At 42.9% G+C, this 27,884-nt stretch overlaps 1 protein-coding gene across 4 annotated transcripts in view; it reads left to right on the forward strand.

Moving 5' to 3' along the window:
- The window catches only part of LRRC8B (leucine rich repeat containing 8 VRAC subunit B), an 84,085-nt gene extending 66,332 nt beyond the window's left edge, over nucleotides 1-17,753 (forward strand). For 2 of the 4 annotated variants that reach the window (XM_067726831.1, XM_067726832.1), the window contains one exon: nucleotides 2,818-4,390. In XM_067726831.1, the coding sequence (XP_067582932.1) occupies nucleotides 2,818-3,111 (294 nt within the window). In that variant the 3' untranslated portion in view covers nucleotides 3,112-4,390. The other 2 variants (XM_067726834.1, XM_067726833.1) reach the window with 2 other exon arrangements.
- Nucleotides 17,754-27,884: the final 10,131 nt, after the last annotated feature.

A 27,884-nucleotide genomic window follows, 5' to 3' on the forward strand; every position in this document is an offset into this window, starting at 1 on the left:
TATATGAAATTCAAATTTCAGTGTCCATGAATAAGTTGCATTGTTCTCCTTAGTGGGCCTGTATTACAAAGAAATTGTACTCAATTGTGTTATTGTATTTTTAATTACATCACTTAAATGTATGAAATGTTTTCTCTTTTGTTATTGTAAGTACCTACATAATATTTTCAGTTTTGCCACTTGCCTGCAAAACCTAAAATATTTACTGTTCCGCTCCTTTAGAGAAAAACTTTGCCAATCTCTGTTCTAGTCCACCGCTTTCACTTTACTGATACTGAAACTGAGGCTCAGAACAATTTGACTGAGGTCCAAAGCTTCCCAGCGATGGATCTGGGATGGAACCCATGTTCCAGCTCCTGCTCTAGTGCTCTTTCTCCTACAGCTCAGATGCATCAGTCCACATGATGTTCCACGGGAAGCAGTGGTGTGTGTAGATGATGGGAGAGGAAGAGGCAGCATCCACCTCTATCCAGTGCCAAAGTGTAACTGGATTATGATGGTGTTGAATGTGATGGAGAAGCACAGGAAAGGGGGAGGATTTAATAACCTCCCTCAAATCTTAAAAACCACTCCAATTTACACCTAGGTCTTCCAGTTTCTCTATTTCAGCATTTAATGCAACTCAAAGACTTTAGCCAGAAGGTGAATAATGTAGAAATTCCTTCTGCAGATCATTTATGTAGCAGTGCTCCTTGTTGGTTTTGATATTACCACTTAGATATGGAAGTATTCAGCTTTGCTTCTTGAAATGATTGGATTTTATAGATTCAGGTTGACATGTTCTGAGATAGCATGTGTCAATGGGCAGAAAAATAGGAAATCTGACACTGAAAAGAATTCTGAAATGAGGTCCCAGCCTCTGAGAAACAGTGGAATATTTAATTATCAATGTCAGCCATGAATATAGGATGAGAACCATCCTTCCTTTGATGTTCTGGGGGCTTCAATACATTTTGTTGAAAGTATTTGGTTGCCAGAAAATTCTAGGATATAGAGTGATAATGTAACCATAGTGAGTTTTTTTTCAGTTTATTTCATAGTTTATTAAATATATGTAATACAGTTTATTCTATAAAACCATTCTGTTTATATAGTTTATTATCTGATAGTCTGTAAACATTTCTTTTGATTTTTGAGAAGAAATCAGCGGTCCACTGGGGAATTTTTTTCCTTCCTGGCTCATGTATTACATGGTTTAAGAAAGAGCATGCTAGGGCTTCCCTGGTGGCGCAGTGGTTGAGAGTCCGCCTGCCGATGCAGGGGACATGGGTTCGTACCCTGGTCTGGGAAGATCCCACATGGTGCGGAGCAGCTGGGCCTGTGAGCCATGGCCGCTGAGCCTGTGCATCCGGAGCCTGTGCTCCACAACGGGAGAGGCCACAACAGTGAGAGACCCGCGTACCATAAAAAAAAAAAAAAAGAAAGAAAGAAAGAGCATGCTAAATGAATTCAGTATAAATAAATGCTATCTAAACATTTTTTTTTAATTTATTGGCTCAGGCAAAATTTGTAAGTCGATTTTTCAAGATAAAACTGCTGACTTGAAAGAAAGTCTTGAGTCTCTAACACAGCTCCCCAGCCTCGTGAGTTAAGGCCCTGTGCTTGAGCTGCGTGATGATGCTGGGAGAAAGCCCCTGAGACGGATACTTACCGCTCAGGAAGTGTGCTGCTAACCACAGTCCTTAACTCACTTTTACGACACAACTGAGGGGCCAACCCCAGAGGCTCGCTCTCATTGCCTGGTGAAATCCCTCGCCTGTACTCTGGGGGCTAAGAAGAAGCTAAAATCACAAATTGAGAGCGATGAAAGAAGATGGGTGAGACATGGTAGTGTTGACAGCCAGACAGAAGGAGAATGAGGACAACGGCTTTAGGGTCTTCATTCAATAGGAAATCAGTGCAATCAAGAAAGGCACCTGCTGGGGCCTGGAAGCTGAATGAGGAAGGGAGATTGGGACTCCTTGATGCAGCCCTGGTTAAGGCACTCTTCTTCTAGCAGCCATTGTAGACTAATGATTTCTATAATTGTTTCATATTTCTCTCCCCCTTTAGACCGGTGCTTCTCAAATGGGGGCAATTTTACGCTGTGGAAGACATTAGTCAAGAGACATTTTTAGTGATCACAACTAGAGAGGGGAGTGGCGCTGGCATCTAGTAGGTAGAGGCCAGGGATGCTGCTAAAACATTCCACGATGCACAGGACAGCCCCACAAAAAGAATTATCCCACCCCAAATGTCAACAATGCCAAGGTTGAGAGACCCATCTGTCTTGCTCACTACTTTATCCCCAACACCTAGCTGGGAACCTGGCACAAAATGAGGCTCCCAGCAGGCATTCACTGAATACAGGTGAGCCAAGTCTTCCCTCTTCCCAGCCTCTTTGCCTAAGTCACTCCTTTCGCACCAGCAGGTACTCTCAACCCTGAGCACACTGCACAGGACTGATCATTCCCTCTACTTGTACGTCACTGACACTACTTTTGAGCTGCAGACAATCTCTAATCAGAAGGAGGTTACATTTCTTCTGTCTCTCATCTCTCTCATATCTCTATACTGAAATTGACATATCTATGGTTTTTCATCTGCATTCTTAAGAAGGAATGAAATAAAAGGGTAGATATTTTCCTTTGCTTATACCTAGTATTTTGGTGTAGAATGATGAGCTATAATGCATGGCTGACTTAGCAACAGTGATCATTAGATTTATTTTCAAGGATAGCCATTACTGAGAGTATATGTGGGTGATGGAGGAGAAGGCAATTTCCAACATAATGAGCATTTTTGAATGCAATTTGACCAATTTTTTATGCTGTATAGGGAATGTTTATCCTTTGGAAGAGACAGTTCTGGAAGGCCCCGGAAGTTCCAGCAGAGAACTGGCTCAGTGGGGCTACACTAGCCCATCAGAGGAACAGATTGAAATCTGGAGCGCCCCTTTCATCCCTGTTTCTAACAAAGCCGCTTCTGGAACAAAGGAGCCTACATTGTTTCATAGTTGCAAAGATGCCTGCTCCAGGCCTGTATAAATATGGGGAACGTTACAGGGTGGGGTGCATGCAATCCACCTCTTCCTGGAGCGCACTTGCCCCTCAGTGGCAGGATGAGCGCTGAGGACATTGAGTGTGCTCAGCCCTTCTCTGCGTGTCTTTCCCCAATAAACCCTATTTCCTATACATACTGTGGCTCCATTAGAAACTCCAGTGCAACCTTCCCACCAAATAGGGGAGCAGTTCAGTTGAGCAGTTGTAGGAGTTGACCTAATTGCAGGCTCTTCATCGTATTTTAAATGATTTCTCTGTGCCGTATGACTTAATCGAAACTCTCAGAGAGCAGGAAGAAGAGTAGATACTCGTGAGTGTGTATGTAGAGGGGAATGAAATGTGCATGTATAGATTGTCATATCTTGCATGGATTGTATATCTATAGATTGTGTATCTATATCTATTGTATATCTATAGATTGTATATCTATATCTATAGATTGTCATATCCTGTATAGATTGTATAGATTGTCTGTCATATCTTCTTGTCTCTACTCCTGTCAGCTTTTTTTTTTTTTAACAGAATAAAGTTTTCAGTCTCTACTGTGAAACCCTAAAAAATAGCCTTGTGTCTGTTCTCGGGATGTTTTTGAGAGTATAGCTCATTATCCCACACAGTAAACTCGTTATGAGGACTCTTGATATCCCTGATTTCTGACTAGGACTCAAGAATAATTACACTTCTCCTCAGTCACTGTTTTGTTTTGGTTTTTTTAGATGTTGGGGGTAGGAGTTTATTAAATAATTTATTTATTTTTGCTGTGTTGGGTCTTCATTTCTGTGCGAGGGCTTTCTCTAGTTGCGGCAAGCGGGGGCCACTCTTCGTCGCGGTGCGCAGGCCACTCACTATCGCGGCCTCTCTTATTGCGGAGCACAGGCTCCAGACGCGCAGGCTCAGTAGTTGTGGCTCACGGGCCCAGTTGCTCCGCGGCATGTGGGATCCTCCCGTACCAGGGCTTGAACCCGTGTTCCCTGCATTGGCAGGCAGATTCTCAACCACTGCACCACCAGGGAAGCCCACTGATTTGTTTTTTATCTCAGGGACAATGAGTATGTAACCGATTAGGTTTCCTTTGAGAATTGAGAGTTGCTTGTTAGAATGTTCAGAGCCAAATCTGTTGCCCACGCATATGCAGCAGGGGTTTATAGAAGTTCAAGGTAGCCTCAATCCTGACTCCATGTCAGGATGTCCGTATTTTTCCTTTATCTTTCCCATCTACGTCAAGTGTATCATCATTATTATATGTACCTCTGTAAAATGTCTAGAAATGTTTTTGGGAAAAGGTAGGGGTATAGATAAATAGATGTATTATGGTAGGCCATCAAAAAACAGTTTTACTGGCTTCTTTTTTTCCCTTTCCAGATTGAGATGCTACCAGATGGGCTGTTTCAGTGCAAAAAGCTGCAGTGTTTACTTTTGGGGAAAAATAGCCTGATGAGCTTGTCCCCTCACGTGGGTGAGCTGTCGAACCTTACTCATCTGGAGCTCATTGGTAATTACCTGGAAACACTTCCTCCTGAACTGGAAGGATGTCAGTCCCTCAAACGGAGCTGTCTGATTGTTGAGGAGAATTTGCTCAATACTCTTCCTCCCCCTGTAACAGAACGTTTGCAGACATGCTTAGATAAATGTTGACCTAAAGAGGAAAATAATTTTTAAAAGTACACTCCAGGGCTTTATCTGAGAACTCAATTTACCTAAGTTATAAAGATGAACAATGGATAATTATGACTAACTATAACCAAATGTCTTATTAAAGCAACTCAGTGTCTATCCCTAAATTAAACAGGTAAAAAGTATTAACACTGAACTAAAGTTTTGTGAATAATTGATCTTTAACTTATGGAAATATAAGAAGTACGCTTGGAGGGTGGAATGGGGACAAGAAATTATTGAATCTCTACATTGCAGTTTGTATCTTTTGAAGATTAGGTATTACTTATTTGCATACTTGTTTTAACTGACTTCCTGTTTTGATATTTATCACCTAGACCATAAACTCATCAACATAAATTCCCTTGATGTGTACACTGAGCACTGTCTTTGATTTATGGTCTTAAATATTTTTAGGCAGGGTACATTGTGCTAGGCAGAATTCCTTCTGGCTTAATTTTTACTTCCTGTCCCAGCTTGTTTTGAGTCTTCCTCGATCTGATTTTCTCTTAACAACAATGATGAACCCTGAGAAAGTGCCTGCCTTTGGCCTTTGCATAGAACAGGAGCAGGGTACTTAGGACATGTCACCCTCGGGGCATCCTAAAAATTAATGTATACTCAAATTTTTTCTTGTATATCATCAAAGCCTTTTTTATTTGCTAATCATTTTTATATTAAATGTAAACATACAAATATTTTTATTGTATAATCTTGGATTCAAAATCTGTGAGAATAATTTTTGTAAGGTACAGAGAAACACATCCTTTTCTTTAAGAATTTACTATTAATATACTTGGTTTTGGCTGCGTATGATTCTCATATTTGTGCACATTCTGTTCCAAAATGTTTTTGTACTCTGCAACTAATTACTTTTGGATAACAAAAGCCTTGTGTTTCATGCCCTAAAATATTTGGGGGGTTTCCTTTGTAAGAGGATGGCCACATCATCTACCTCTCTCTTCCCTAGTGCTGTGCTATTGTACGGGTACAATTCTTAATTACTTCAAAAACTGTGATGGAGGGGAGAGGTGCAGATTTGAATCTTTAAAACTGATTTTAAAGCATTCTGTAGAAATTAAGTAAGAGTTAAGCAAAATACTTTCTTCTCCATCTGCATGATCTCTAGATAGGATTATAATGTAAAACACTCAGCTTAAAATTCAGCGCTTAAAATGAGTTCTCAGAGCTCACAAAGAAATAGATCTGGTTAACTGAAATTCATCTCATGCCTTTGTCTAACTTTTCTGGAATACATTTTGCTCTTTTTTATAAAGAGCTTTGTGTTTGGCTTTTTATTATCATACATATTGTAAAATGAATAAAATCGACTGACTCATTTTGGGGAAACGTACATTTTCAATGTGTTTTTCTCTAATGGGTCTAGGCATTGTGATGCTGTCTCATTTTGGATGTAACTATGAAGTAATCTATTAACTGCACCTAGACAAAACTGGAAAACACTATGGGTAAAGAGTACTGTAAACATGGAATTGTGTTGTATGGTATGTTTTTTCTTGCTTTGTCCCTTCCAGAAAGATGAAAGTCTAAATGATGGCAAAATGTAGCTTCCCTCACCTGCCACACACCCCTGGACTAACATTCAGAGAAAAGAGTTGTTCACATCAAATGAAATTTGAGTAATAGCTATAAAAAATAGAAAACACCAAAGGCTGCCTAAAACATTATTGTTTATTCTGAATGACAAAGAACAGTGTAAAAATGCAATTCTTACCAAAACTTGCCTTTAGTCAGAACATTCAAGTTCTCAGGGAGCCAGGCATAACTGATGAAACTTTCTTGTAGGATTTCAGAAAACAGGTTCTGACCATATCTAGGGTTTTATGTTATTTTCAATCTTTTGAATGTTGAGTTCTTTGTCATTTTAATGTTTCACATCTCTGTTGCACAATAGAATTGTCATGTGTACCGATTCCAGTGTTGGATAGGATTATCTTATGTTTGGAACATGAATATGATACATGGAAATATGTTTAAATGTTTTGGGCCATATAATTAGCCATAATGTGTATGAAAGATCTTACCCCCTTCTATAAGGAAGAATTTTTAAAACAAATTTCAGATTTGCTACTATTCCCCTGACAAACTACAACTCCTCCCGGCTAGTCACCAGTTCTGTTCACCTGCAGAAGTCACTAGCCAAACCTTCCTTATCACCCTTCTAAATTTCTGGAAGCAAGTTACTATCAGGATCAATAATGAGTTTTGTAAGCTTCTTTCCAAACACTAGGGTTTGGTTACTAATGCAAACTCTGTTGTTCTTCATGCCATAGTTTTTAGGTTTACTTTTTTATTTCAATCCTACACTCCAGTGTTTAGGTAACTTTTGAAATGATGCAGCACTGAGGCCATGAACTCTGAGACCACCACTTAACACACAAAATTGTGATGTTTGATGCCACCTTTACTGCAATGTTGGAGCAGATATTCAATTTGGAAGAGGATTTTAAATGAAGAAAATTAAGTTTATTCAATTATAATTTTAAGACTTTAGTTGATTTCCAAGAATGTGTAGTGCATTTTCCAAAAAATAAATATGGATGTTATTCAGAACAAAGTTGAAGGCTTATGCTAGCATTGGTTCATTTTATTTACATACACACACACAGATACACAATGATGAGCTTGCACACACACACAGACACACACACGCCCCATGTATACAAAATGTAATTTATTAGTTTTGGATATGTTTAATATTTCTCCAAAGTTGTAAGAGGTTGTAGGTTAATGCTAGGATATTAATTCTTTTTTATTCCTTACTTGTAATCATGGAGTATTCTGTTCTCTTAGTTGTAATGTTAAAACTAAATGCTCAAACTTGGTCAGCGACCTAAGTGGTTTCGAGCATTCCTTGTAAGGTGTGGTGTTCCTTCACTAACATACATCAGGGTATATCTGTGTGGCACATAGATACGGTGTTTTCATTCTTCATCCTCAGTCTTCATTGTTCCTCTGATATCACCATGTTTCACTGTCACTTAGCAAATGTTTGTGTTAAACAGGGTAAATAGAGATCCTCAAGGTCTCATTGTTGTGGCATAGCTCCAATGTGTGTGCTGTGGTGAGCTGCAGTGAGTTATCTGCATAACATTATTGTTTGATAGTGAAAATATTTGTTTCTGTTCTTCAGTGTCTCATGATTCAAATTTTGTATGTTGAATTAAAGTATTGCATAATATTGATGGGTTCAGAAACCATTAAAATAATCAAACAATTATTCTGTGGACTTATAGCTTTATTTCCTTGTATTTTCAAGCAAATGCTCTTTCCATCGTCACTTTCTCTTAGCATTGTCCCATCCACATAAGGTATTTTGTTTTCCCTCTCCACTCACCCATCTCCTTAAATTTATATAGTAACAAAATATATTTGTGCTAGAGAACTTGCGATACTACTTGAGCGTGTATTTATTTGGGGGGAAGCCAGAGCCTGTAATTATGCCTAATTGAATAGTTCTCCTTGACCCATCCCTGCAGTGTTTAGAGCTGATCCAATGATCCCTCATCTGTACCAGCAGCATGAGCATATAACTGTAAATCCACTTTGTTTTCAGGAACTGTATATTGCATCAGAATCTGTGTTTATTTCTTTCTGGAAACAAGAGGAAGGCTGGTGGGAGAGGGGAGGAGTTATTTTGCATCCTGCTTTGAATTATGAAGACATTATATACATGAAATGGCCTAAACTAGTAACTGTTGCAAAATGCCCTGGATATAATTATTTCTTATCTTCAGCTGGATATGAAAGCTGAAGCAGTGAAAAAACTGCAGTCCTATTTGATTGGTTTCTTCCTGTTTTTGGTCCATCACTTCTACATCCACTGGGAACTATCTACTAAGTACCTTTGGTAATGGACTACATTCTCTTCAACTTTTTTTTTTTATATGAACAATTTCATCAACCCTAAAGCATTAACATAGAACATATGAACCAAAGTACTGAGTCGAGCTGGCTTCTGGTTGAAATTAATTCATATTTAAATTTTGCATTTGTCTTGTATAGAACACTGCTGCTGAGAAAAAACAATTAGGAATGCCTCCTGCATGTTATATATTATCTCTAACAGAGACGGTGCAATTTAAAAAATACAAAGGGGCATGGAATTAGAATGGATGTGTTTGTGTATATATGTGTTGTATATAAACCTAAATATTTATGCTTAAATATTTTAAAACTCTTCAAATGTTTCACTCTCAGCAAAATAATGGGCCAATCCTGAGTAGAGACATTTTCTTTGGTTAGCTTCACAGTGAAGGCTAGCATTTGTTTTTTTGTCTTTGCCACATGTTCTGAAACATGTACATAATTGGTTTTCGCTTCTGATAGTGGATTACTAGAAAATGTGAGATTGTTTTGAGTTGAATGATTTTGGCCCTCAGGTTTACCATGTAAATCTGCATTTTGGTGGTAAATCCCTCTGCCTGAGATTCAGTAGGTTTTGGTAAACTTTACTGTTTTTAAAATAACTTTCGTGTAAAATAAAGATTCAATTTTTATAATAAATGGCAAATAAAAACAGATTCAGTGTTGGAAGAAGTCGACTGGACTAATTTTACCTGTATACACGTATCAGTGCCCAAGGTTCCAGAAGCGATTCCCTCCCCTTCTCAGGGTTTCCTGTGCAGTTGTACTGTTATATTGTTCACCAAATGATGGAGTTTAGATTTACATACGAATCTCATAACAGTAGTAGGAGTTTTCAATGTACACTACAATGGCCACAAGTTATCAAGTCCCTGAAAACTGTTGAATTGATCCTAGAATGCACTGTGGGGGAGCGTTGAGGGTGTGGAATCTGTCACTCCTAATAAGTCCATCTGTCGAATAGTGTTCATCCTTGGGGACTGATGTTCACAAACCAACCCATCTCTTTCCCTCTCTTCCTGGCTCCTGTTTCTCCATCTACTGTTAGTTTCGCACTAACATTGAATAGTGGACCAGGTAAATAAAAAGTAAAAAACTACAAGACAAGAAATGTTGTGAAGGTTTAGTAAAGGGAGAAAACACTCGAATTATCGAGTAAATTAGGCACCTAATAGTTTGAACTTTTGGATAGAAGACTCTCTCAACCACATACACAGTTTCGGAAACACATTAGAAAGCAGATAGTAAGAACTTTTCTCCGCTGGAGGACAGAACTCGTTATAGACTGAACCAGATGATGAAGGAAACCAGATGGTCCTATTTTTCCCAGGAAATGCATACCCCAGGCAAGGCTTTCCCTCACCCTAAATGCCTCAGGAATGGGAATATGTTGAGGGAACGAAGCCAGTGCCTGACCTAAGGCGTCACTGCAAGGTGCTTTGGGCGCTGGGTCCTGTCTAACAGGCCACGGGACAGTCACCTGCCCCCATGAGCATGGGGACAAGGGTGGCTCCACGTTGTTCAGCACTCGCCTCCACTTTCCAAAATCACTCTTCAAACATGCGGTGAAGGGGGCCTGGCTGTGCAGACAGAGGCTGTGTCGGTGCTGTTGAGGCCACCATTTGATGCTCTGGAGATGCAGCTCGTGTTTGAGTTTCTGACATGAGTGGATTCTCTGAAATCCAGGTTCCTAGCTTGTTTTCTGTGTCCCTCTCATCTCCGAGGTCGGAGGAAAGCAGTTTATCCAAAAGCACAAAGCCAGACCTTGAACTCAGCCCCATATTTACAGAGGAATATGTATCTACTATGCCAACGAAGGATCAGAAAAAAGTCATTTTTCAACATGCGAAAAATGCAGTCATTTTTCGACTTGGAAAATACAAGTCTCTCTTCACCCTGTGTTGTCTCATCATGATTTAGACAAGAGTTCTAAGTCTTGCCTCCTAAATACCAATGATTCTATAGAACTGCCTGTGTGCTGCTGAGAAGCTTTTCAAATTATTTCTTATAACAAATACCTTAAATTTTGTTTGCCTTTTTACACAGGCCTGTTGTTTATTCATTTAGGGCTCAGGCACATCGTTTTTTACTCTCTGCCTCCCTCTGCCGCTGAGATGAGAAGAAATCAAATAGAAGTTCGCCTGGTTCCTATTTCCTCCCCTTTTATTCAGTTTGTCCTTGCCCTGCCTTTATAAAATGCAGCCCCCAGCCCCCGCAAGGTAAGATCTTGAGAATTCAGTGGCCCTCACTGAATCTCAGTGACTCCATCTCAAATGAGATGCACTTAGAAAACCCCATGAAGTGCCCGGCACCAGGACCAGACCAGACATGCAGGTGCCCTGGGCAGGTAACAATTTGTCACCCCTTTAAACATGCTTTGAATATTCATTCAATATGTACTTGGTAGAGATGCGGGAAACTGCTTTTCTATTAGTAAAAATCATGAACCTTTATGTCAGCTGTCTATATCCTTCTCCAAAAGCAAAACTCTCACAAGAGTAAGGTAGAGCTTAAAGATGATTGAGCAGAGAGACAGGTGGAGGTAGGGGGTCCTCATAGCATTTCTGTCAAACACTCCCAGTAGACAGTCTCTTTTCCCAGGCCTCATGAGCAGGCCTCTCAGCTGCTGGGTCTCCCCTCTCTTTTTCCCCCTCAGAGCGTCCTACTCTTTTGGCCCTTCCCAGATCTCAGGCCCTACACCCTCCAGTCTCTCTCTCTGACTGGGCTGTTTAGCATTGTCCTAACCACATATTCCAAGCTTACACAAATCACCCTTTACTAAATTCCAACTTTGAGAGTATTAAATGCCCATCATATCAAGGGAGATGTTTTAGTTTGTACTCATCAAAATAGATGTCTTTCAAGGGGACTGCCCTGGCAGTCCAGTCGTTAAGACTTCACCTTCCAGTGCAGGGGGTGCTTCCCGTGCAGGGAGTACGGGTTCGATCCCTGGTCGGGGAGCTAAGATCCCACACGCCTCGCGGCCAAAAAACCAAAACATAAAACAGAAGCAGTACTGTAACAGATTCAATAAAGACTTTTAAAAAGTGGTCCACATCAAAAAATATCTTAAAAAAAATAAAAACTAAATGTCTTTCAAATCACAATGTCCAGGGGAATGTGATTGTCCGCTGGCGAGGCGTGCTGCAACCTTAGGAACCTGAGGCAATGGGATTCTAGTAGGGAAAGGATGGTTTCTCAGTTACCTCAGGTTGTGGTAACTTTATCAGAAGAGGAATAATCGATTTGGACCATTGCATATAACATGCTGAATAAAGTCAGAATGTATTTGAAAAAATAAATGTCTTTCAGTTATCAAGATTCTCCCTTCCTTCAAGGTGGTTTCCGGTCACAATTTTCAAATTCCAAATAACAGACTTATTCACTGTGCTGAATGGAAGTAGGACCAATTTGCTTTCCTTAGGCTGGTAACCTAATGAATGGCATGTGAAAACCCACGTTAACTGGTCCTGACCTACTACCAATTATTCCAATAATATTGGGTGCTCCTTGTAAATTAGTACCCAGGCAAATGTTTAAACACTGGGGGGGACCACCTATGTGAAGAGAGTTTCCTTCTAGTCTTTCCTTGAACTGGGTTAGGATTCACATCCTTGTCTTATTGCCTCTGTAGTATTTCATAAAGGAACTACTCAGATCATTATGGGGAGAAAAGAGCCATTCTGTCACTCTTTTCGTAATAGTCTGAACCAGTCTCAGGCAACTGCTCTGTGAAAAGGGAAATCCTGAAGAAGTAGCCAAGTGAAGGAGCATTGATTCAGTCTGCATTAAGATGCCCGAGGGAAATTTGCTGGACCTGTGATACCTGGGCAGAACAGTACATCATAAGCCTCATTAATGGCTTCAAACTGAGGAAAGATAAAAATCTAATCATTTCATCCCTGCTGCTTCAGCTTGGAGTCTGTCACCTCGGGAGAAACGTCATATCGGGGGAAATCCATTACAACAGTAACATTATTTACCTCCTGCTACGGGCCAGGTGCTCCCCCAGGTTATTCAAGCGTGCTGTCTCAATCCATCCAACAAGGTTTTATTTGGTGTGTTATTGCCATTTTACAGATGAGAAAACAAATGAAAAAATAACTTTCTCGGGCTTCCCTGGTGGTGCAGTGGTTGAAAGTGCGCCTGCAGATGCGGGGGACACGGGTTCATGCCCCGGTCCGGGAGGATCCCACGTGCCGCGGAGCGGCTGGGCCCGTGAGCCATGGCTGCTGAGCCTGCGCGTCTGGTCCGGCGGAGCCTGTGCTCCGCAGCGGGAGAGGCCGCAACGGTGAGAGGCCCACGTAACGCAAAAAAAAATAAAATAAAAAAAAATAACTTTCTCAACATCTCATGACTGTTCAGAGAGGAATCCTGTTTAACCTACAGGTTTCTTCGGAGGTTTAGGTAAACAGCACCCAAGATTAGCACTTTACCCCCTCTCACCCACCTGGGTGTTTGAAGGCTCACAGATCATGCTCTGGTTTTCAGAGCTCACTGGTCTCCTATCACATTTACGCCCAGCGCTTCCTCCTATTCCATATCTATCCTAGTTTGCCTTCTCCTGAGCCAAAGAGTCACCTCCTATCCTTTTTATTTTCCCCCTTCATCTCCTAATGTAATTCTAGAATTGTGGGACTTTCCAATTGGAAGAAACCATGGAGACTTTTGCCGAAGAGGAAAGCCTAAATGGCTTGTCCGAGATCACAAACCCACTGTCTGAGGGAGGTGGTACCTAAGTCTGCATGTCCCCCTGTTTAGTGCTCTTTCCACTCTCTGGTCTGGCTCTCAGGAGCACAGATAGTCTATAAGCAAAGCCTAGTGGAAGAGCCCAGGCCTTCTCCCTAACTGCAGGTCCTGTGCCTTCTCCAACAAGGTGCATTCATTTTAGTTACGTCCTGCATCCTGATAATAACTCTTCCTGTGCCCATGCAGTACTGGGTTCAAAGCACGTGAGGCTTCTTTCCCCATTTCACTTGTAAGAAAACTAGACTCTGAAAGGAACCATCAGTAGTTACCATTACTGAGAACTACAAAAGCATTTGTCATAGTAACTTCACGAATGTTTAAAATGCTCCATTTTATAGAAAAAAGAAATTGGTCCAGGATGGTTAAATGACATATTGCGTTATATGTTAGATTAGATAGCTAGGATGTGGCAGACCCAGGTTTGAACTGGAGACCCTGTACCACCAAGTTTCTGCTTTTTGTATAGTGTACGCTGCCAAGGTCATATGACAAGCAAATGATGGTGGCGTGAGAACAGCCTAGGGTTTCGACATCTAATGCAGTATTCTGCCCTTTAGACTGTGCAAGGCATTCTGGGAAAAGATTGATATGCATGCAGATACATACATATACACAAACACACAGTTTTAAACACCCTTTAGTATAAATATAGCAATTTCATCCAAAGGACTAATGTAATTTTAAACTTCATGGTTATTTTTGAAGCAGCAGAGTTTTTATTTCAATGTCCTAACCTAAACTATGAGCACATGTGCTCTCATTAGAAGAACAGAGTGCCATTCTGAACTTCAAACCCTGTGGGAGACGATGGATGAAGAAGACCTCATCCTGTTCAAAAGAGTTGTCAACATTTTGGTTTTTGCTTCAAGGTACAGATGGGGCTCCCAGTCGGTTTGGGTTTTATGCAGAATTGCAGTTCTCATTTAACTCCCTGAGAGTCTTGATCTATTATAGGGAGAGGCTGGCAGACATTTTAGACTTGCAAAATGACTACCAATCACAGTTCAGGCTAAATTGGTTCTAAATTCGTTCTGCTGATGTAGACGTTTGGAGAGTGAGGAGGAGGGACGGGTGATGCTGTCCTTATTGAATTCCTCCTGTGCTACAGATAAGAAGCTGTGCTCCTCACCCTAAGCCGATGGTGTGTCCCTCCCTGGCTCTGCCTATTAGCTGAACACACACTGCCAAGCATGGAGAAAGCCTCACCTCAAGCTCTAAGAACCCACTCCCTGAAGCACTGGTTCACTTGGCATTTCCCCTTGGTTTTTACGGAATGCCTGCCCTTCAAGACAAGGGGCATGTCAGACCCACTGTGAACTGCCCAGATCAGCCGCCTCCAAGGCCCTTCACACAGTGGGACTGCAGCTCTCACATGACACTCCACCCCTTCACCAAGCTTGTCTCAGGAAGAAAAGATGACTTACCAAGTGACTTCGCACCATTACATTAGCTGCTTTTTATATTCTTCTAGAAGATGAAAGAAACTGGCCCGCCTCCCTTTTTCTTTCTGGTGGTGAGTCTAACTCCTCCAGCTTAGAAAAGACCGCCCACAGAAAATTATTTTGGTAAGACTGGAAATGAGCCAGATGGCTGGGGTGCTGCCTCAGATAATCAGCAGAGGCCCCAGCTGAGCTCCTGACCAGAGGGGCTGCAGGAAATCAGCTTCTTGGGGTGAGCTGTGGCTCGGGAGTTTGGAGATGCTGAGGATGCCAGAGGCCAGCTCATAATGGGAGAGAATATGGGGTCCTTGTGACTTCTAGGATTCGGCATTGGCCCTTGCTGCTGCCGTTTCCAGTGTGATCTGAAGACGCCAATGTGCTCAGAGTCCCCGTCTAACAGAGGCTGATGAGAGGATGAGCTTAGGTGTTCCCTGGTGTGCCTTCCAACTCCAGTATTCGGATCTATATAAGATGCTCAGTGAGTGGGAAGTGTTGATGAGGGTTAATAATGAGTAATTTTCTTAAGAGCTTGAGCATGTCCTACATTTATTTTTTAGCTTTGTAAATGACTCAGTTTTATGACATATGAACAAGTCTTTTATTAGCTGAAGAACTTAAAGCATAATAGCCAGTGAAGGAGGATGGGATGGTTTTCAAGTGTTGCTCTGCCAAGCACCCCACGAGGAGAGCCAGGTGTGCAGTGAAGAGGAGCCACGTAGGGCAGGGCAGATAGGAGCATTCCCAGGAGGGCCTTCATCAGCTCTGGCTACATTTCCCTTACTAGGAGAAACGGCCTCAGGTTGCACAGGTACAAAGGTGACCTGGGAGGTTCTCTTGGGCTTTAACACCAAAGTGTGAAATCTGAGGCTGATCTGGGACCAACAGATGCCTCCAAGTTTTCAGTTTTGGGTTTCTGTTTCATGAGACTCTGGGCCTAAGGGTTTGGTCAGCTAATAGGTTCCCAGTTGGAGAGACACACCTCCAGGCTTGGGTGTACTGAGAGATGTCAGCTCCTCCCTGAATTTAGGGTAAAGCCCCAATTGGGTACCAGCTCAAGGGCAGACTGTGTGCCCATCAGGCTGACCAGACCCATGGTGGGCTGTCCTGGAGCTGTGTGCTGTGTACCTGTTCTGTGCTCTGGTGCCCAGCTCAGGACTTCTCCAGGCCTCGACCTGGCTCTGCTGTGTCTAGAAGAAGAGGAGAAAGCAAGTCCACTGTCTTAGAGCTGGGCTGTCAGCCAGCTGCCGGTAAGGCTCTCAGCTGCACCCTGGGCTGGTATCTCATCTCTACCAGTAAGATTTGGGTAACCTTATCTCTCTGAGCTTCAGTTTCCTCATCTGTAAAATGTAGACTCTATTCTACAAATATTTAGTGTCTGCTCCTAACCAGGGCCTGCCTTAGGTATTGAGGATACAGTGGGATCAATGGGAACAAGACAAACAGGGTCCCACCATCATGGAAACAAACCTCTCGGTCTCAGGAGTATCCCAGGCAATTATGTACAATGCTTAGCATTTTGTCTGATCCCCAGTGGGTGCTCACTTCATGTTAGCTCTAATGAGTTTTCCTCCAAAGGTGGTAAAAAATCTTTTAAAATACGCTCTTTTCCACCTTGCTCTTTACACATGTATTTCTTTCTGCCTGGAAGGCTCTTCCATGCTCCATTTGTTGCACTAACTCGGGTTCACCCACTTCTCCAATTAAATGCTCACTTCCTCACGGAATCACCTGCCTGACCAGATTTACGTTCCCCCATTGTGCGTTCTCATGGCAACTGGCACTCTACTTTGAGACAGTATTACCTTGGTAATACTAGATACCATTACCTTGGTAACTACTACTTGTTTAACATCTGTGTTCCTGACTAGACTGTAAACCTGGTGTAGACAGCGTCCATGGCTACCTGAGCCTCAGCACAGGGCTTTGAGATTCTCCGTGAATGTCTGACCGTCCTTCTGGCTGACATGTGTGAAGGGCATGTTCTCCTCCAAATGAGAAAAGTACCCCAGACCAGGACAAGAAGAATCTGACCCATCAGGAGCACATGGGCCCTTTCTTTCCTCCCTTTCTTCTCTCTTCTAATACGAAGAGGAGGGGCAACCAAGAGATGGCTGAGAAAACCATGCCCTGGGAAGCATCCTAATCTCCCTGGGAACAAACAGGTGAACAAGTTACGGTGCAAAGGAAGGCATGTTGGGTTTCCCATTGGTAAGAAGCATTTATCCACCAGCACTGAGGGCACTGCTGAGAACAGGGCAGTCAGAATCTTCTTTGAGAAGTCAAGTCACACTCTTTTTTTTTTTTTTTTTTTTGACATGAAAGTGTTTTACTGTACCAGGAGTTCACAGATCTGTGGACAGCACACTCCAGTGAGGATTCCACATCATTGGGGAGGGCAGATGCGGTGGTGCTCAGCACCTGGACAGAGACACAGACAGAGCCCTTGGACCCACTGTTCACACAGCTTCACATGGGGAAGGGTAGGGGGAGAAGGAACAGGCAGGGTCGGGTGCAACCCAGCTGTGGGTTTTGGAGAAAGATTGCATAGCTCGTTAAACCTTGTCCTTTTTTTTCACTTTGCCCTGGGCAACCAGGGTGCCTGGCCAGCACTTGGACAAGTCAGCACCCGTGCCCTGTTAGGGGTTCTGTCTTCCCCTCCCAGTAGGGCCATTTCTGATGGGGAGAGGACCAGGGTGTGGGGAAGCTTGGAGGGGGGATAGAGAGAAGGCCTGTGGACAGACCACAGGGGGACTGGGAAAGGCCCTGCTCCTCACATATCCCCCCTTCCCTGGTTAAGTCACACTCTTGTCTGTTCTCTCACAGCCAGGCAGCGCGATTAAAAGAAGTCTTGGGGATTCCCTGGTGGCGCAGTGGTTGGGAGTCCGTCTGCCGATGCAGGGGACACAAGTTCGTGCCCCGGTCTGGGAAGATCCCACATGCCGCAGAGCGGATGGGCAGTGAGCCATGGCCGCTGAGCCTGCGCGTCCGGAGCCTGTACTCCGCAGCGGGAGAGGCCACAGCAGTGAGAGGCCCGCGTACCACAAAAAAAAAAAAAAAAACGAAGTCTTGCCTCTTGTAACTGTAGAGAGAAGAAGTTTGAGAAAATGAAATCCAAGGCCACATGACGGGAATGACGTCAGCATCAGAGATGTAACTGTGCTGACTCTTTACTCTGTAGCCCAGTATGGAAGAAGCCCCCCACCCCCACTTAAGTACCTTGAGAAAGAGGCAGTCATTTACATGTGACTCACTGGAAATATTAATGTTCTTGCCCTTTGGTGCACTGTGGGATTTAACAAAGCAGCCATGTGACCTGACCCCAGTGGTTTGCTTTTGGCCAGATTCCAAATCCTCGGGGCAGTGCTGGACTTCCCATGTGCATTCCTACAGGCCCAGCGCAGGGAACGGCGCGGCAGTCCTCTGTGCCAGGCTTTTCCAAACCTCCATGCCTTTGCCCATGCTGCTCTCTAAATCAGAGGTCCCTTCCTTCAGTATAAATTCGGAAGACTGTCTATCATCTATCTATCTACCTACCTACCTACCTACCTACCTGTCAAACTTCCATTCATTCTTTAAGACTAAGACAAAATATTTTGTCTCTGACCACCTTCCTTCCCCCAAGCTGAAGTTCAGTGCTTTTATTCCTGAACTTTATAATAACGTAGTGAAGTTATTTATAGATTTCTTCCTCAGTAAATCGACAACAGAAACCAAATCTTGTTCGTCTTTGTATCCCCTTCAACCAGTACAGCGCCCAGCACATTGTAGGCGCAGAATGGATGAAAAGCAGAAAGCCAGGCATTGGCTAAACCTCATCCCAGGGCCAGTGGGTCAGCCAGAAAGCTTAAGGACAAGTGTATGTGCCAGAAACTGCTAGTGGGTACTTCTGTGGACAGACTGTGAAAACAGTAAGTTGTCGGAGGCTTGTGGGCAAGCCTGAGGAAGTTTCAATAGAACTTGGGGTACATGATTTGAGGGTATAATGGGTATGATGAGGTTATAGCATAAAAATCTTATGTTCATTCTACAGATGAGAGAACTGAGCCTTTGTTAAATGTTTTACAAAAACACACACAGTTAGTAAACAAAAAAATCTGGTTTAGAATCCAGATCTGATTTCAGAGTTTGTGTTCTTAGATACTATGCAAAAACTCAACCAAGTCTACAACCACAACCTGGACCTAGTGTCCTTGAGGTCTTCAGGGAATATTCCCCCAGCTTGTTAAGTGACTCCAGAATGTCACTAACCCTGACTAGGCCCACTTCGGTTTCCTCTTCGGTAAAATGAGGAGCATTGAGCTAGGTGACTGTTGAGGCCAATTTTAGTCTCTGAAATGTCATGATTCTCTGTGGAATACAAATGGACTTCCTAACCTGGAAATCAGCATGGTCAAAACGTAAGTGCAGGGCTTCTCTGGTGGCACAGTGGTTGAGAGTCTGCCTGCCGATGCAGGGGACACTGGTTCGAGCTCTGGTCAGGGAAGATCCCACATGCCGCGGAGCAACTAGGCCCGTGAGCCACAACTACTGAGCCTGCGCGTCTGGAGCCTGTGCTCCGCAACAAGAGAGGCCGAGACAGTGAGAGGCCCGCGCACCGCGCACCGTGATGAAGAGTGGCCCCTGCTCGCGGCAGCTAGAGAAAGCCCTCGCACAGAAACGAAGACCCAACACAGCCAAAAATAAATTAATTAATTAAATTAAATTAAAATTTTAAAAAAACCCGTAAGTGCACTCATTTATTGGCCCTGAAAGACTTTCACAGTTTGCAATCGTGACTCCAAAACACAAAAAAGGCTATGACATATTACCCTAAGTATTATCTTAAAGGTTTAATTATTCTTCCCGAGTGGGCATTTAAAATATGCCCAGGCACTGAAGTATGGCTCTTGAATTCACAGAAAGCATCCATTTCCATGAATAGTCATACTTAACTCACAGCAAAGTTTTCACTCACTCTCCACGGCTTAGGGCCTTTATTCTACCTGTAATTCTGTATCATACTGAAAGAAAGTTCAGCATCACACTACCCGGACCTGCGGCACCCCACCCCATCACATAAGTCTCCATCAGACATACGTGCACTTCTCTGCCTTCAGGCTGAATTTTAGGGTAGAGCGCCTCTGAAAATGTCTGTGTGGTTCAGAATGAACTCTGAAATGAAAAGTTCCCACCCAAACCACTGAATAACATTGTGTTGTTGTTTTCATCAAATCTATGTCGTCGCTCCTTTGATTTGGCTTTCATTTGGAATGATCTGTCCGATGCCATTTTTTCTGAAACATTCAGAAAAAGATACAATCTCATTATGGTCAGCTACATAGAGTGGACCTTTCAGAGCATAAAGAAACATCTGTCCTCCATCTGTGGTGTCTAAAAACTAGGACTTTCAATAGAGTACATTGTAGGACTCTAATGCTATTAAAGGGCAAGAAATCCATTTTTGACTAAAATCTCCATAAATATGTCTAACAGAATATTTTCATCTTACATACTGTTTTTCAAAGAGCATTTCAAAGGCCACTAGTGCAGAGCATTTAGTAAGAACATAATCTTTAGATTCAACCAGACCTGGTTCAAATACTTGTTCTGTCATGCAGTAGCTGTGTGATCTTGGAAAGTGACTTAATCTTGATAATTTTAGGTTTTCTCATGGATGTAAAATAGAATAATTGTACCTGTCCTGTTTTCAAAGAGAATGACACTTAGTAGGGCACTAAATAAACGTCAGTTGTTGTTCCTGCTTCACTGTTGCTGTTGTTAATACTTGAGGCAGAGTGGCCTGATTCCTCATGCAGCTGAAAGAACACGGGATTTGGAATTAGAAGACCTGAATTTGCACCCCACTGCTGCCACTTACTAGTTGGGTGACCTTGGGGAAATCACTGAACCCTTCTCAACTCAGCTTCCTCATCCCTAAAACAAGGAAAATAAAAACTAACTTACCAACAACATATGTGAGGTGTAAATGAGGTGATATATGTGAAATTTCTGTGCCAACTGCCAAACTCTGTATGCATGCATTATTGTGTCATTGTTAATATTATGGACTCAGTGTAAGCGTCCCCTCCAGAATGCAGATGTTGAAACCCTAACCCCCAATGGGATGATGTCAGGAGGTGGGGCCTTGGGCAGTAATTAGGTTTAGATGAGGTCATGAGGGTGGAGCCTCCACAATGGGATTAGTGTCCTTATAAGATGAGAGAGTGTGGAGCTCCCTTTCCCTCTCCCCATCTTAATTCAGCTGTTACAAGCCAGGAAGAGGACCCTTAATGAGAACTGAATTGGCGACATGTTGACCTTGGACTTCTGGCCTCTGGTACTGTGAGAAATAAATGTCTGTTGTTTAAGCCACCCAGTCCGTGACATTTTGTTATAGCAGCACCACCACCAGAACTGAAGAACAGATATTTTTTTTCAGGAATTTTCACTTACAGAAATCTTGGTTATGTGCTCAAGTGATGATAACTGATTTCCACTTAGCCTCTGAAGTGAAGATTCTGGGGATGGAGTAAGGCAGCACCGAGGATAGACCGTCTATCTTCCCCAACAAAATGTCACCATTATTGGGTGCTTGTCTTAGAGCTGACCTCTGTGAACATTTAAAGTCCACAGGTCTGAAGAGGTGCTGAGACAGAGAAGGGTTGTTGACTATGGTCTCTTCCTATTGTGTTTTGTTTTGATGTTATAATTGTTAGTTTCTCAGATCTCACCTCCCAACCCCTCCCTGCATTTATTTTATTTTACTTTTATTTATTTATTTTTGGCTATGTTGGGTCTTCATTGCTGCACGGGGGCTTTCTCTAGTTGCGGCGAGCGGGGGCTACTCTTCGTTGCGGTGCGTGGGCTTCTCGTTGCAGTGACTCCTCTTGTTGCACAGCGCAGGCTCTAGGCACGCAGGCTTCAGTAGTTGTGGCACATGGGCTCAGTAGTTGTGGCTCGCGGGCTCTAGAGCGCAGGCTCAGTAGTTGTGGCGCACAGGCTTAGTTGCGCCACGGCATGTGGGATCTTCCCGGATCAGGGCTCGAACCCATGTCCCCTGCATTGGCAGGTGGATTCTTAACCACTGTACCATCAGGGAAGTCCCCCTCCCTGCATTTAAAACAATTGGCAATCCAGCCCCTCTCCAACCTCCTGGGTACCTGATCCCTTTGTCCTTCCCCTAGGGTGGAAGTCCTTGGGCTTGGGGCTTTGAAACCTGCCAGACTTAAGTCTGAATCTTGCCTTCCCAACTTTCTAGCTGTGTTACCTTGGTCAAGTCACTTAACCTTTCCACACCTCCATTTTCTCCTCTGCAAAATGGGAGAGAATAACTGGTTGGGAAAATTCAGTAAGACAGTACATTTAAAATTCTTAGAGCCACGTCTGTCAGCCAGGGTCACTCACCAGCTTCACCCTCTTCCCTTGAGCTCTCATCTTACCCCCTGCTTGCTTCTTTTACCTGATTACTGACACCTCTCTGGGGCCTTTGCTGAGACTGATCACCAAGAGTCAGTAGCTATTGTGCACCTGTAAGAAAGTGTCCTTGGGAAACACTAATCAATACTGTATCTCAGTAAAAACAATAGACTCAGTTGAATGCATTTGCTGATTGAATGTTTGAAAGAGAGAGTGTGTAAGCTTGGATATTCACAGTATCTCTGGTGGATACACACACACAAAAATGATAACACTGTATACCCTTTTCTCTGCATATCTTTTTGTATTTTCTCTGAATTTTGCATCATGTACATGTAATACCTATTTAAAATTACTTTTAAAATGTCAGTGATGTTGGAATACATTCTTGGCTTAGAAACTCTAGAAAGAGTTCTCCAATGCCTTGAATGTTAGCATAGACTCCAAAACTTTCTAATATATGGACAGGGGAAATTGTGGTTCTTGAAGCTGAAAACCACTGTCTAATAATAGCCTGTTAAAGGCTAGAAGAAGAGAGTCTAATCCTGCGGCCTCTTTGCCTTAGAACATCTGTAACCTCTCTCCTCAAGATTTGTAAAGTAATCATTTGTCACCAATAATAGTAGTAATGTTTATTGAGACCTTACACTGTCAAGCACTGTTCTGCGTACATTTCACACACTACCTCACAACAATCTTGTTAATCTGTGTGAATCTGCACAACAGTCTTGTGAATTGAGACACTGTTATTCATATTTTACAAAGTAGAAAGTTGAGTCTCAGAGAGTTTGCTAACTAGCAAGTGACAGAGCTGAGATTCAAACCTGTTAGAGGTTTTCTAATGTTTCTTTTTTTTATTATTATTTACTGGATAAATTTGACAGATAACATTTTGTAAATTTAAGGTGATATTTATTTATCACATTACATACTTATAGTACAGTATTACTGTCTCTATTCATTAACTGTACATTAGATCTCTATGGCAAATCCACTGCTCATTACAAGTCTGTACCCTGAAACACCATCAATCTTATCCCCCCACCCTGATCCTCTAACCACCATTTTATTTTGGTTTTTGTTTGTTTGTATAGGTCAAACCTGTTGCAGGTTTATGATAAGGGGCATTGGACTGTTATAAGGATTAAATTAATTAATACATTCAAAGTGCTTAGAACAGGATTCCTCGTAGTATTCCTCCCCATTAAGCGCCAATATTAACATTCTGGAGTCAGGGAGGAATTCTGTAAGTTAGAAACATGAACAAGTCAGCAAAAGTACATGAAGTCGTTTTTATAAACTGAAATGTAAGTTAAAGTCCCATTTATTCTGTGAGCTCTATGTTATTCAGGATAGTTTTCCCTTTGTTTTTATTTCCTATGTATGCCATTGCCTAGAAGATCTCCTGCCATAAATTTTAAGTTATTTGTGCCCCCCTCCAGCATTTTTATGTTTTTCATCACAGAGATTTTTAACATAAAATCAGAGAAAGGCAGTATTTTTAAATGTAGCCATTAGGATGACCACCCACACCAGCAGAAGCTTTGTGATTGGATCTTCCTTCGTGGTTTTGATTGGGGTGTGTTCCTACCTGTGGGAGGTAAGAACAAGTGAAGCAGGAGACTTGCAGGGCAATTTGCTGTTCCAAGTGGTTAAGGCATAAAGACACTTTGAGATCCTGTTTGCAACACGTACAGGAGAGGGAACCACATAACTGCCTGCTATATAAAGCAAAGGAACAAGTAATATCTGAGTCTGACTGACAAAACACACCACATTTCTACAGTCAAACGCCAGGCTCATAAAAATATAAAGCAAGAGAGGAAAATCCCTCCATTTTGCCACCAGAACTACCCTGTCCAGTATGACAGCCACCAGCCACATGTGGCCACTAAGCTCTTGAAATGGGGCTAGTTTGAATTGAAATGTTCTCTAGGTATAAAATATATGCTGGATTTCAAAATATTAGTGAAAAACAATAAAACATACCAATAGTGTTATATTGATTACATGTTGAAAGGCTATAAGTTGAGTGTTTAGGGTTAAATAATGTAATTAAAATCAACTTCATTGCTTTCTTTTTATTTTGTAAAACGTGGATACTAGAAAACTTAAAATTACCTGTGTGGCTCACATTACGTTTCTACTCGGTAGAACTGCTCTAGACAGAAGTCTGAACTTTACGCTGACCTGACCCTTAAGTCTCCAGTACCTTAGTACCTTAGAACTATATAAAGTGACTAAATTCAAATCTAGAAACAAGTAAATTTATTGTGCACATATTAAGAATACAAAGATTAACAATACAGAGTTCTTGTCCTTAAGATAAAGGAAGTAAGTTTCACTGGGTCCTACTTGAGGTCCTGGGCACCCTTGCAAGCTAGATATAATTTCCACTGCACAACTCAACTCTAGCTTCACAGTCTTCTCTGTTTGGAGGCCCAGAAAGCTTCTCCAAACCGATACGTGCACAGATATTCTCTTCCCCATGATCTTTCTTGACACCCTTAGTCACAAATACCCTCTTTCCAACTCTAGCCTATGTGTCAGTCCACTCAGGCTGCTATAACAAAACACCATAGGCTGGGTGGCCACCCTGGACTTCTTGCTACTCCTCAACAACAGCAGGTAATCTCCTTCTCAAGGCCTCCACCCAAATGCTCCGATATCAACGTGGCTCATTCTCACTCCTCCTTCAAGCCTTTCCTCAGCTGCTTCCTCTCCAGTGAGCACTTCCTTGACCCACATACTTTAAACTGGTAATTGCTCAGCCCAGATACTCCCTTCCCCTGCTTTATTATAACCCTTATCACCCTTATATTATGCCTCCTACTCTTTTATTGTTTATCTCGCCACAATAGAATCTAAACTCCACAAAGGTGGGGACACTATTTTGTTCACTGCTGTCTTCCCAGTTCTTAGAACAGTACCTGCCACAGATGTTCAATAAGTATTCAGTATTTGCTAATGATTGAATGAAATTCTCAGAGCAGGATAACGAGGCACAGAGAAGCTCAGTTTTAAGGTCACAGGACTAGTCTGTGCCAGGGTCAGAATTAGAATTCAGCCAGTGCTCATTTCACCCTCTCAATCTGGTTCAGCAACTGAAAGGGGGCTCCCCATCGAACCGCAAGAGCTGGCCGGCTGTGCTGTGCTGCAGGGGAAGCACACACCAAGGTTCAAACGCAAATCCTGCTGGAAGGACTGAGCTGAAACAGAACCAAGTCTTTTGGCAGCACCGTTGACAGTCTCTGAGATTAAGGAAAGTCATTTGAAGGCATATGCTGAAGCTTTCCAGTTTTAAGACTGGCTTTAACTGCTTTTCTTTCAGCTGTAGCTTTCTGGGATGATGAATGTACCATATGTCTGTATCTCCAGGTTCCCATACAAATTAGGAAACTAAAAATGCCCGATGATTACAACAGATTTCTGCTTGTTTCCATGGGAAATCAACTGCTGTGAAACCTTAGGAAACGGGAGGGAGACTGTTCAGCTCTAGGTGCTGTCTGGGAGTGGCTACACTCTGCCTAGGCTCCAGTCCAGTCTGTTCACAATTTTGGACAGGTGAGATGCTGTCCTAGGCTACTTGCCCTGATTGTGGCCAAGTGCCACCGTGAAGATCAGTGTGTCTTGTCTGACTCCTTTGAGCCTCTGCCACCAGTGGACTGGGCACTCTACTCCAGGCCCTGCAGTGTTAGATCCTGAGCCAACCATACTAGGTAGGGCCCCTTCCTAACGACAAATAGACACTGAACAGTGCCGAAACCTTAGCCTCATCCTCCCACTGTGGTTTCAGCATGTGTTGAGCCCACTAGCAGGTCTTCTGGTGGACAGAGGGATGCACCCTCAAGGATTCTTGCTTGCAGACTCACTGCTGGCTACTCACAAGTAGGCAGAGTTAATCTGGGGAAGAGGGGGGTGTGTTCTAAACACAAGAAGGGGTCCCTGGGCAGCTGCACCAAGGATGTCTCTAGGAGGCTGTGATGGTTGCTTGTTGCCACCTGTCCCAGAATTAGCACCAATTTGCCTAAAAGAGAGAATGCTGAGAGAAAAGGTTGCTAAAAGATTTCAGTGTTGCTTGCCAGTGGCAATCTTTGACTTATCTGGGGAAAACTGGCTCAGGTGCTTACTCTAGCCTAAGTTGAGGATTGATTAAACCACCTCCACTCTTCTCCAACCTCCAGGCAAGTTGAGGGTGAAAAGATAACCTTTCTCTGCTTTCCTAAACCATAGTGTAACTCAGGCTGCCAGGGTGAGGCTCAAAGCTGGAAACTTGGCAGTAGAGTTGAGTGTAGAGTTTAAATTTGCATCCAGTCGGCTTACTAACTCACTAGCTGGGAGACCTCAGGGAGCTCAGAGCCATAGTTTGAGAGTCTGTAGAGTGGAGATGACGATACCTCCTCCTCAGCGAGGTTACCAGGATGAAATAAGCTAACTTAAGTGAAAGCACTCATCCTGAGCCTGGTAGGCAATAGGTGCTCAGTGCCTGTGGCTTCTCTTTTTCTTTCCCTTTGTTGCTATATTTTCTGGCAAAATTGGAAACAGATACCTTGTTGAACAATAAATAGGCAATGCCTTCCCTCCTCCCATAACTATTACTACCAGCACTAGCAGCTCGATTCTTCTCAGAATTACTACTGGGGATGCAGACACTACAGAGAATTCCAGATCCTTGTACATAACACCCCTATTTACTTGTAACTCATCAGCCAGGCTTGGTTGTCTTGCCTAGGTGGAATATTTCTCAGAGGCACTAAGTGGAAAAGGACACTTATGTTGTCTTCTGCCAAAATAAACCATTGGTAGGACCTTGTGGAATTAAGACCATAGATCACAATGCATTCCAAATGCCTTGCCCTAGGCTGGTCAAAATATTTGGACTCCTCTTCTCTTTAAATGACTCACAGGCATGATTCTCTACCATGAGGCCATCCTAACAGGTGCCAGGTAAGCCAGATTAGAGGAAGCAGAGTTATCATTTTGTGGTCCTGGGGAGGCCTTTAGTAAATCAGTCTTTCCATTACACCTAGGATGTACAAAATCATGCTCTGGTAACTTGATCTGTTTCCATAGGTTTCCAGTAATAGCTTCTCAGTACTGTGGGCTCTCTTTCTACCCCAACCCAGTTCTGACACTGACCACCCAGAGTTGGTACAGACTCCACAGGTTAAGGGCAAAGTCCCCCGCAGGACCGCCCTCACTTCAGATGCCAGCCATGAGTCTTGGGAGCTCGCTAGGCCACCCACTCTTCTACCCAACTGGCTACAAATTTGGGGGTTCCATGACTCCCTTCATTTTGAAAATTCACTAGAATGACTCACTGAGCTCAATGATTACAACTTTATTGGATACAACCAAGAGCAGCCAAATGAGATGCATAGGATGAGGTCTAGGAGAGAGCACACAGCTTCAGCGTCCTCTCCCCATGGAGTCAGGGCATGTCACTCTCCAGGCACATCTGTGAGTTCATTAACTGGGAAGCTCCACTGAGCTCCAGTGTCCAGGGTTTTTATTGGGGTTTCATTGCATAGACATAATTGATTAAATCATCAGACTCATGATTGAACTCAATCTCCAGGCACCCCCAATCCCAGAGGTCAGCCTGGCCCAAAGTTCCAACACTCGAATTACATGGTTGGTCCTTCGGACGTCCAGCCCCTATCCTGAAACTATCTAGAGGCCCAGATGAGTCACCTCATTAACTTCACAAAGGCACTTC

Source organism: Pseudorca crassidens, chromosome 2, assembly GCF_039906515.1.
Source record: "Pseudorca crassidens isolate mPseCra1 chromosome 2, mPseCra1.hap1, whole genome shotgun sequence".
Taxonomy (NCBI): Eukaryota; Metazoa; Chordata; class Mammalia; order Artiodactyla; family Delphinidae; genus Pseudorca; species Pseudorca crassidens.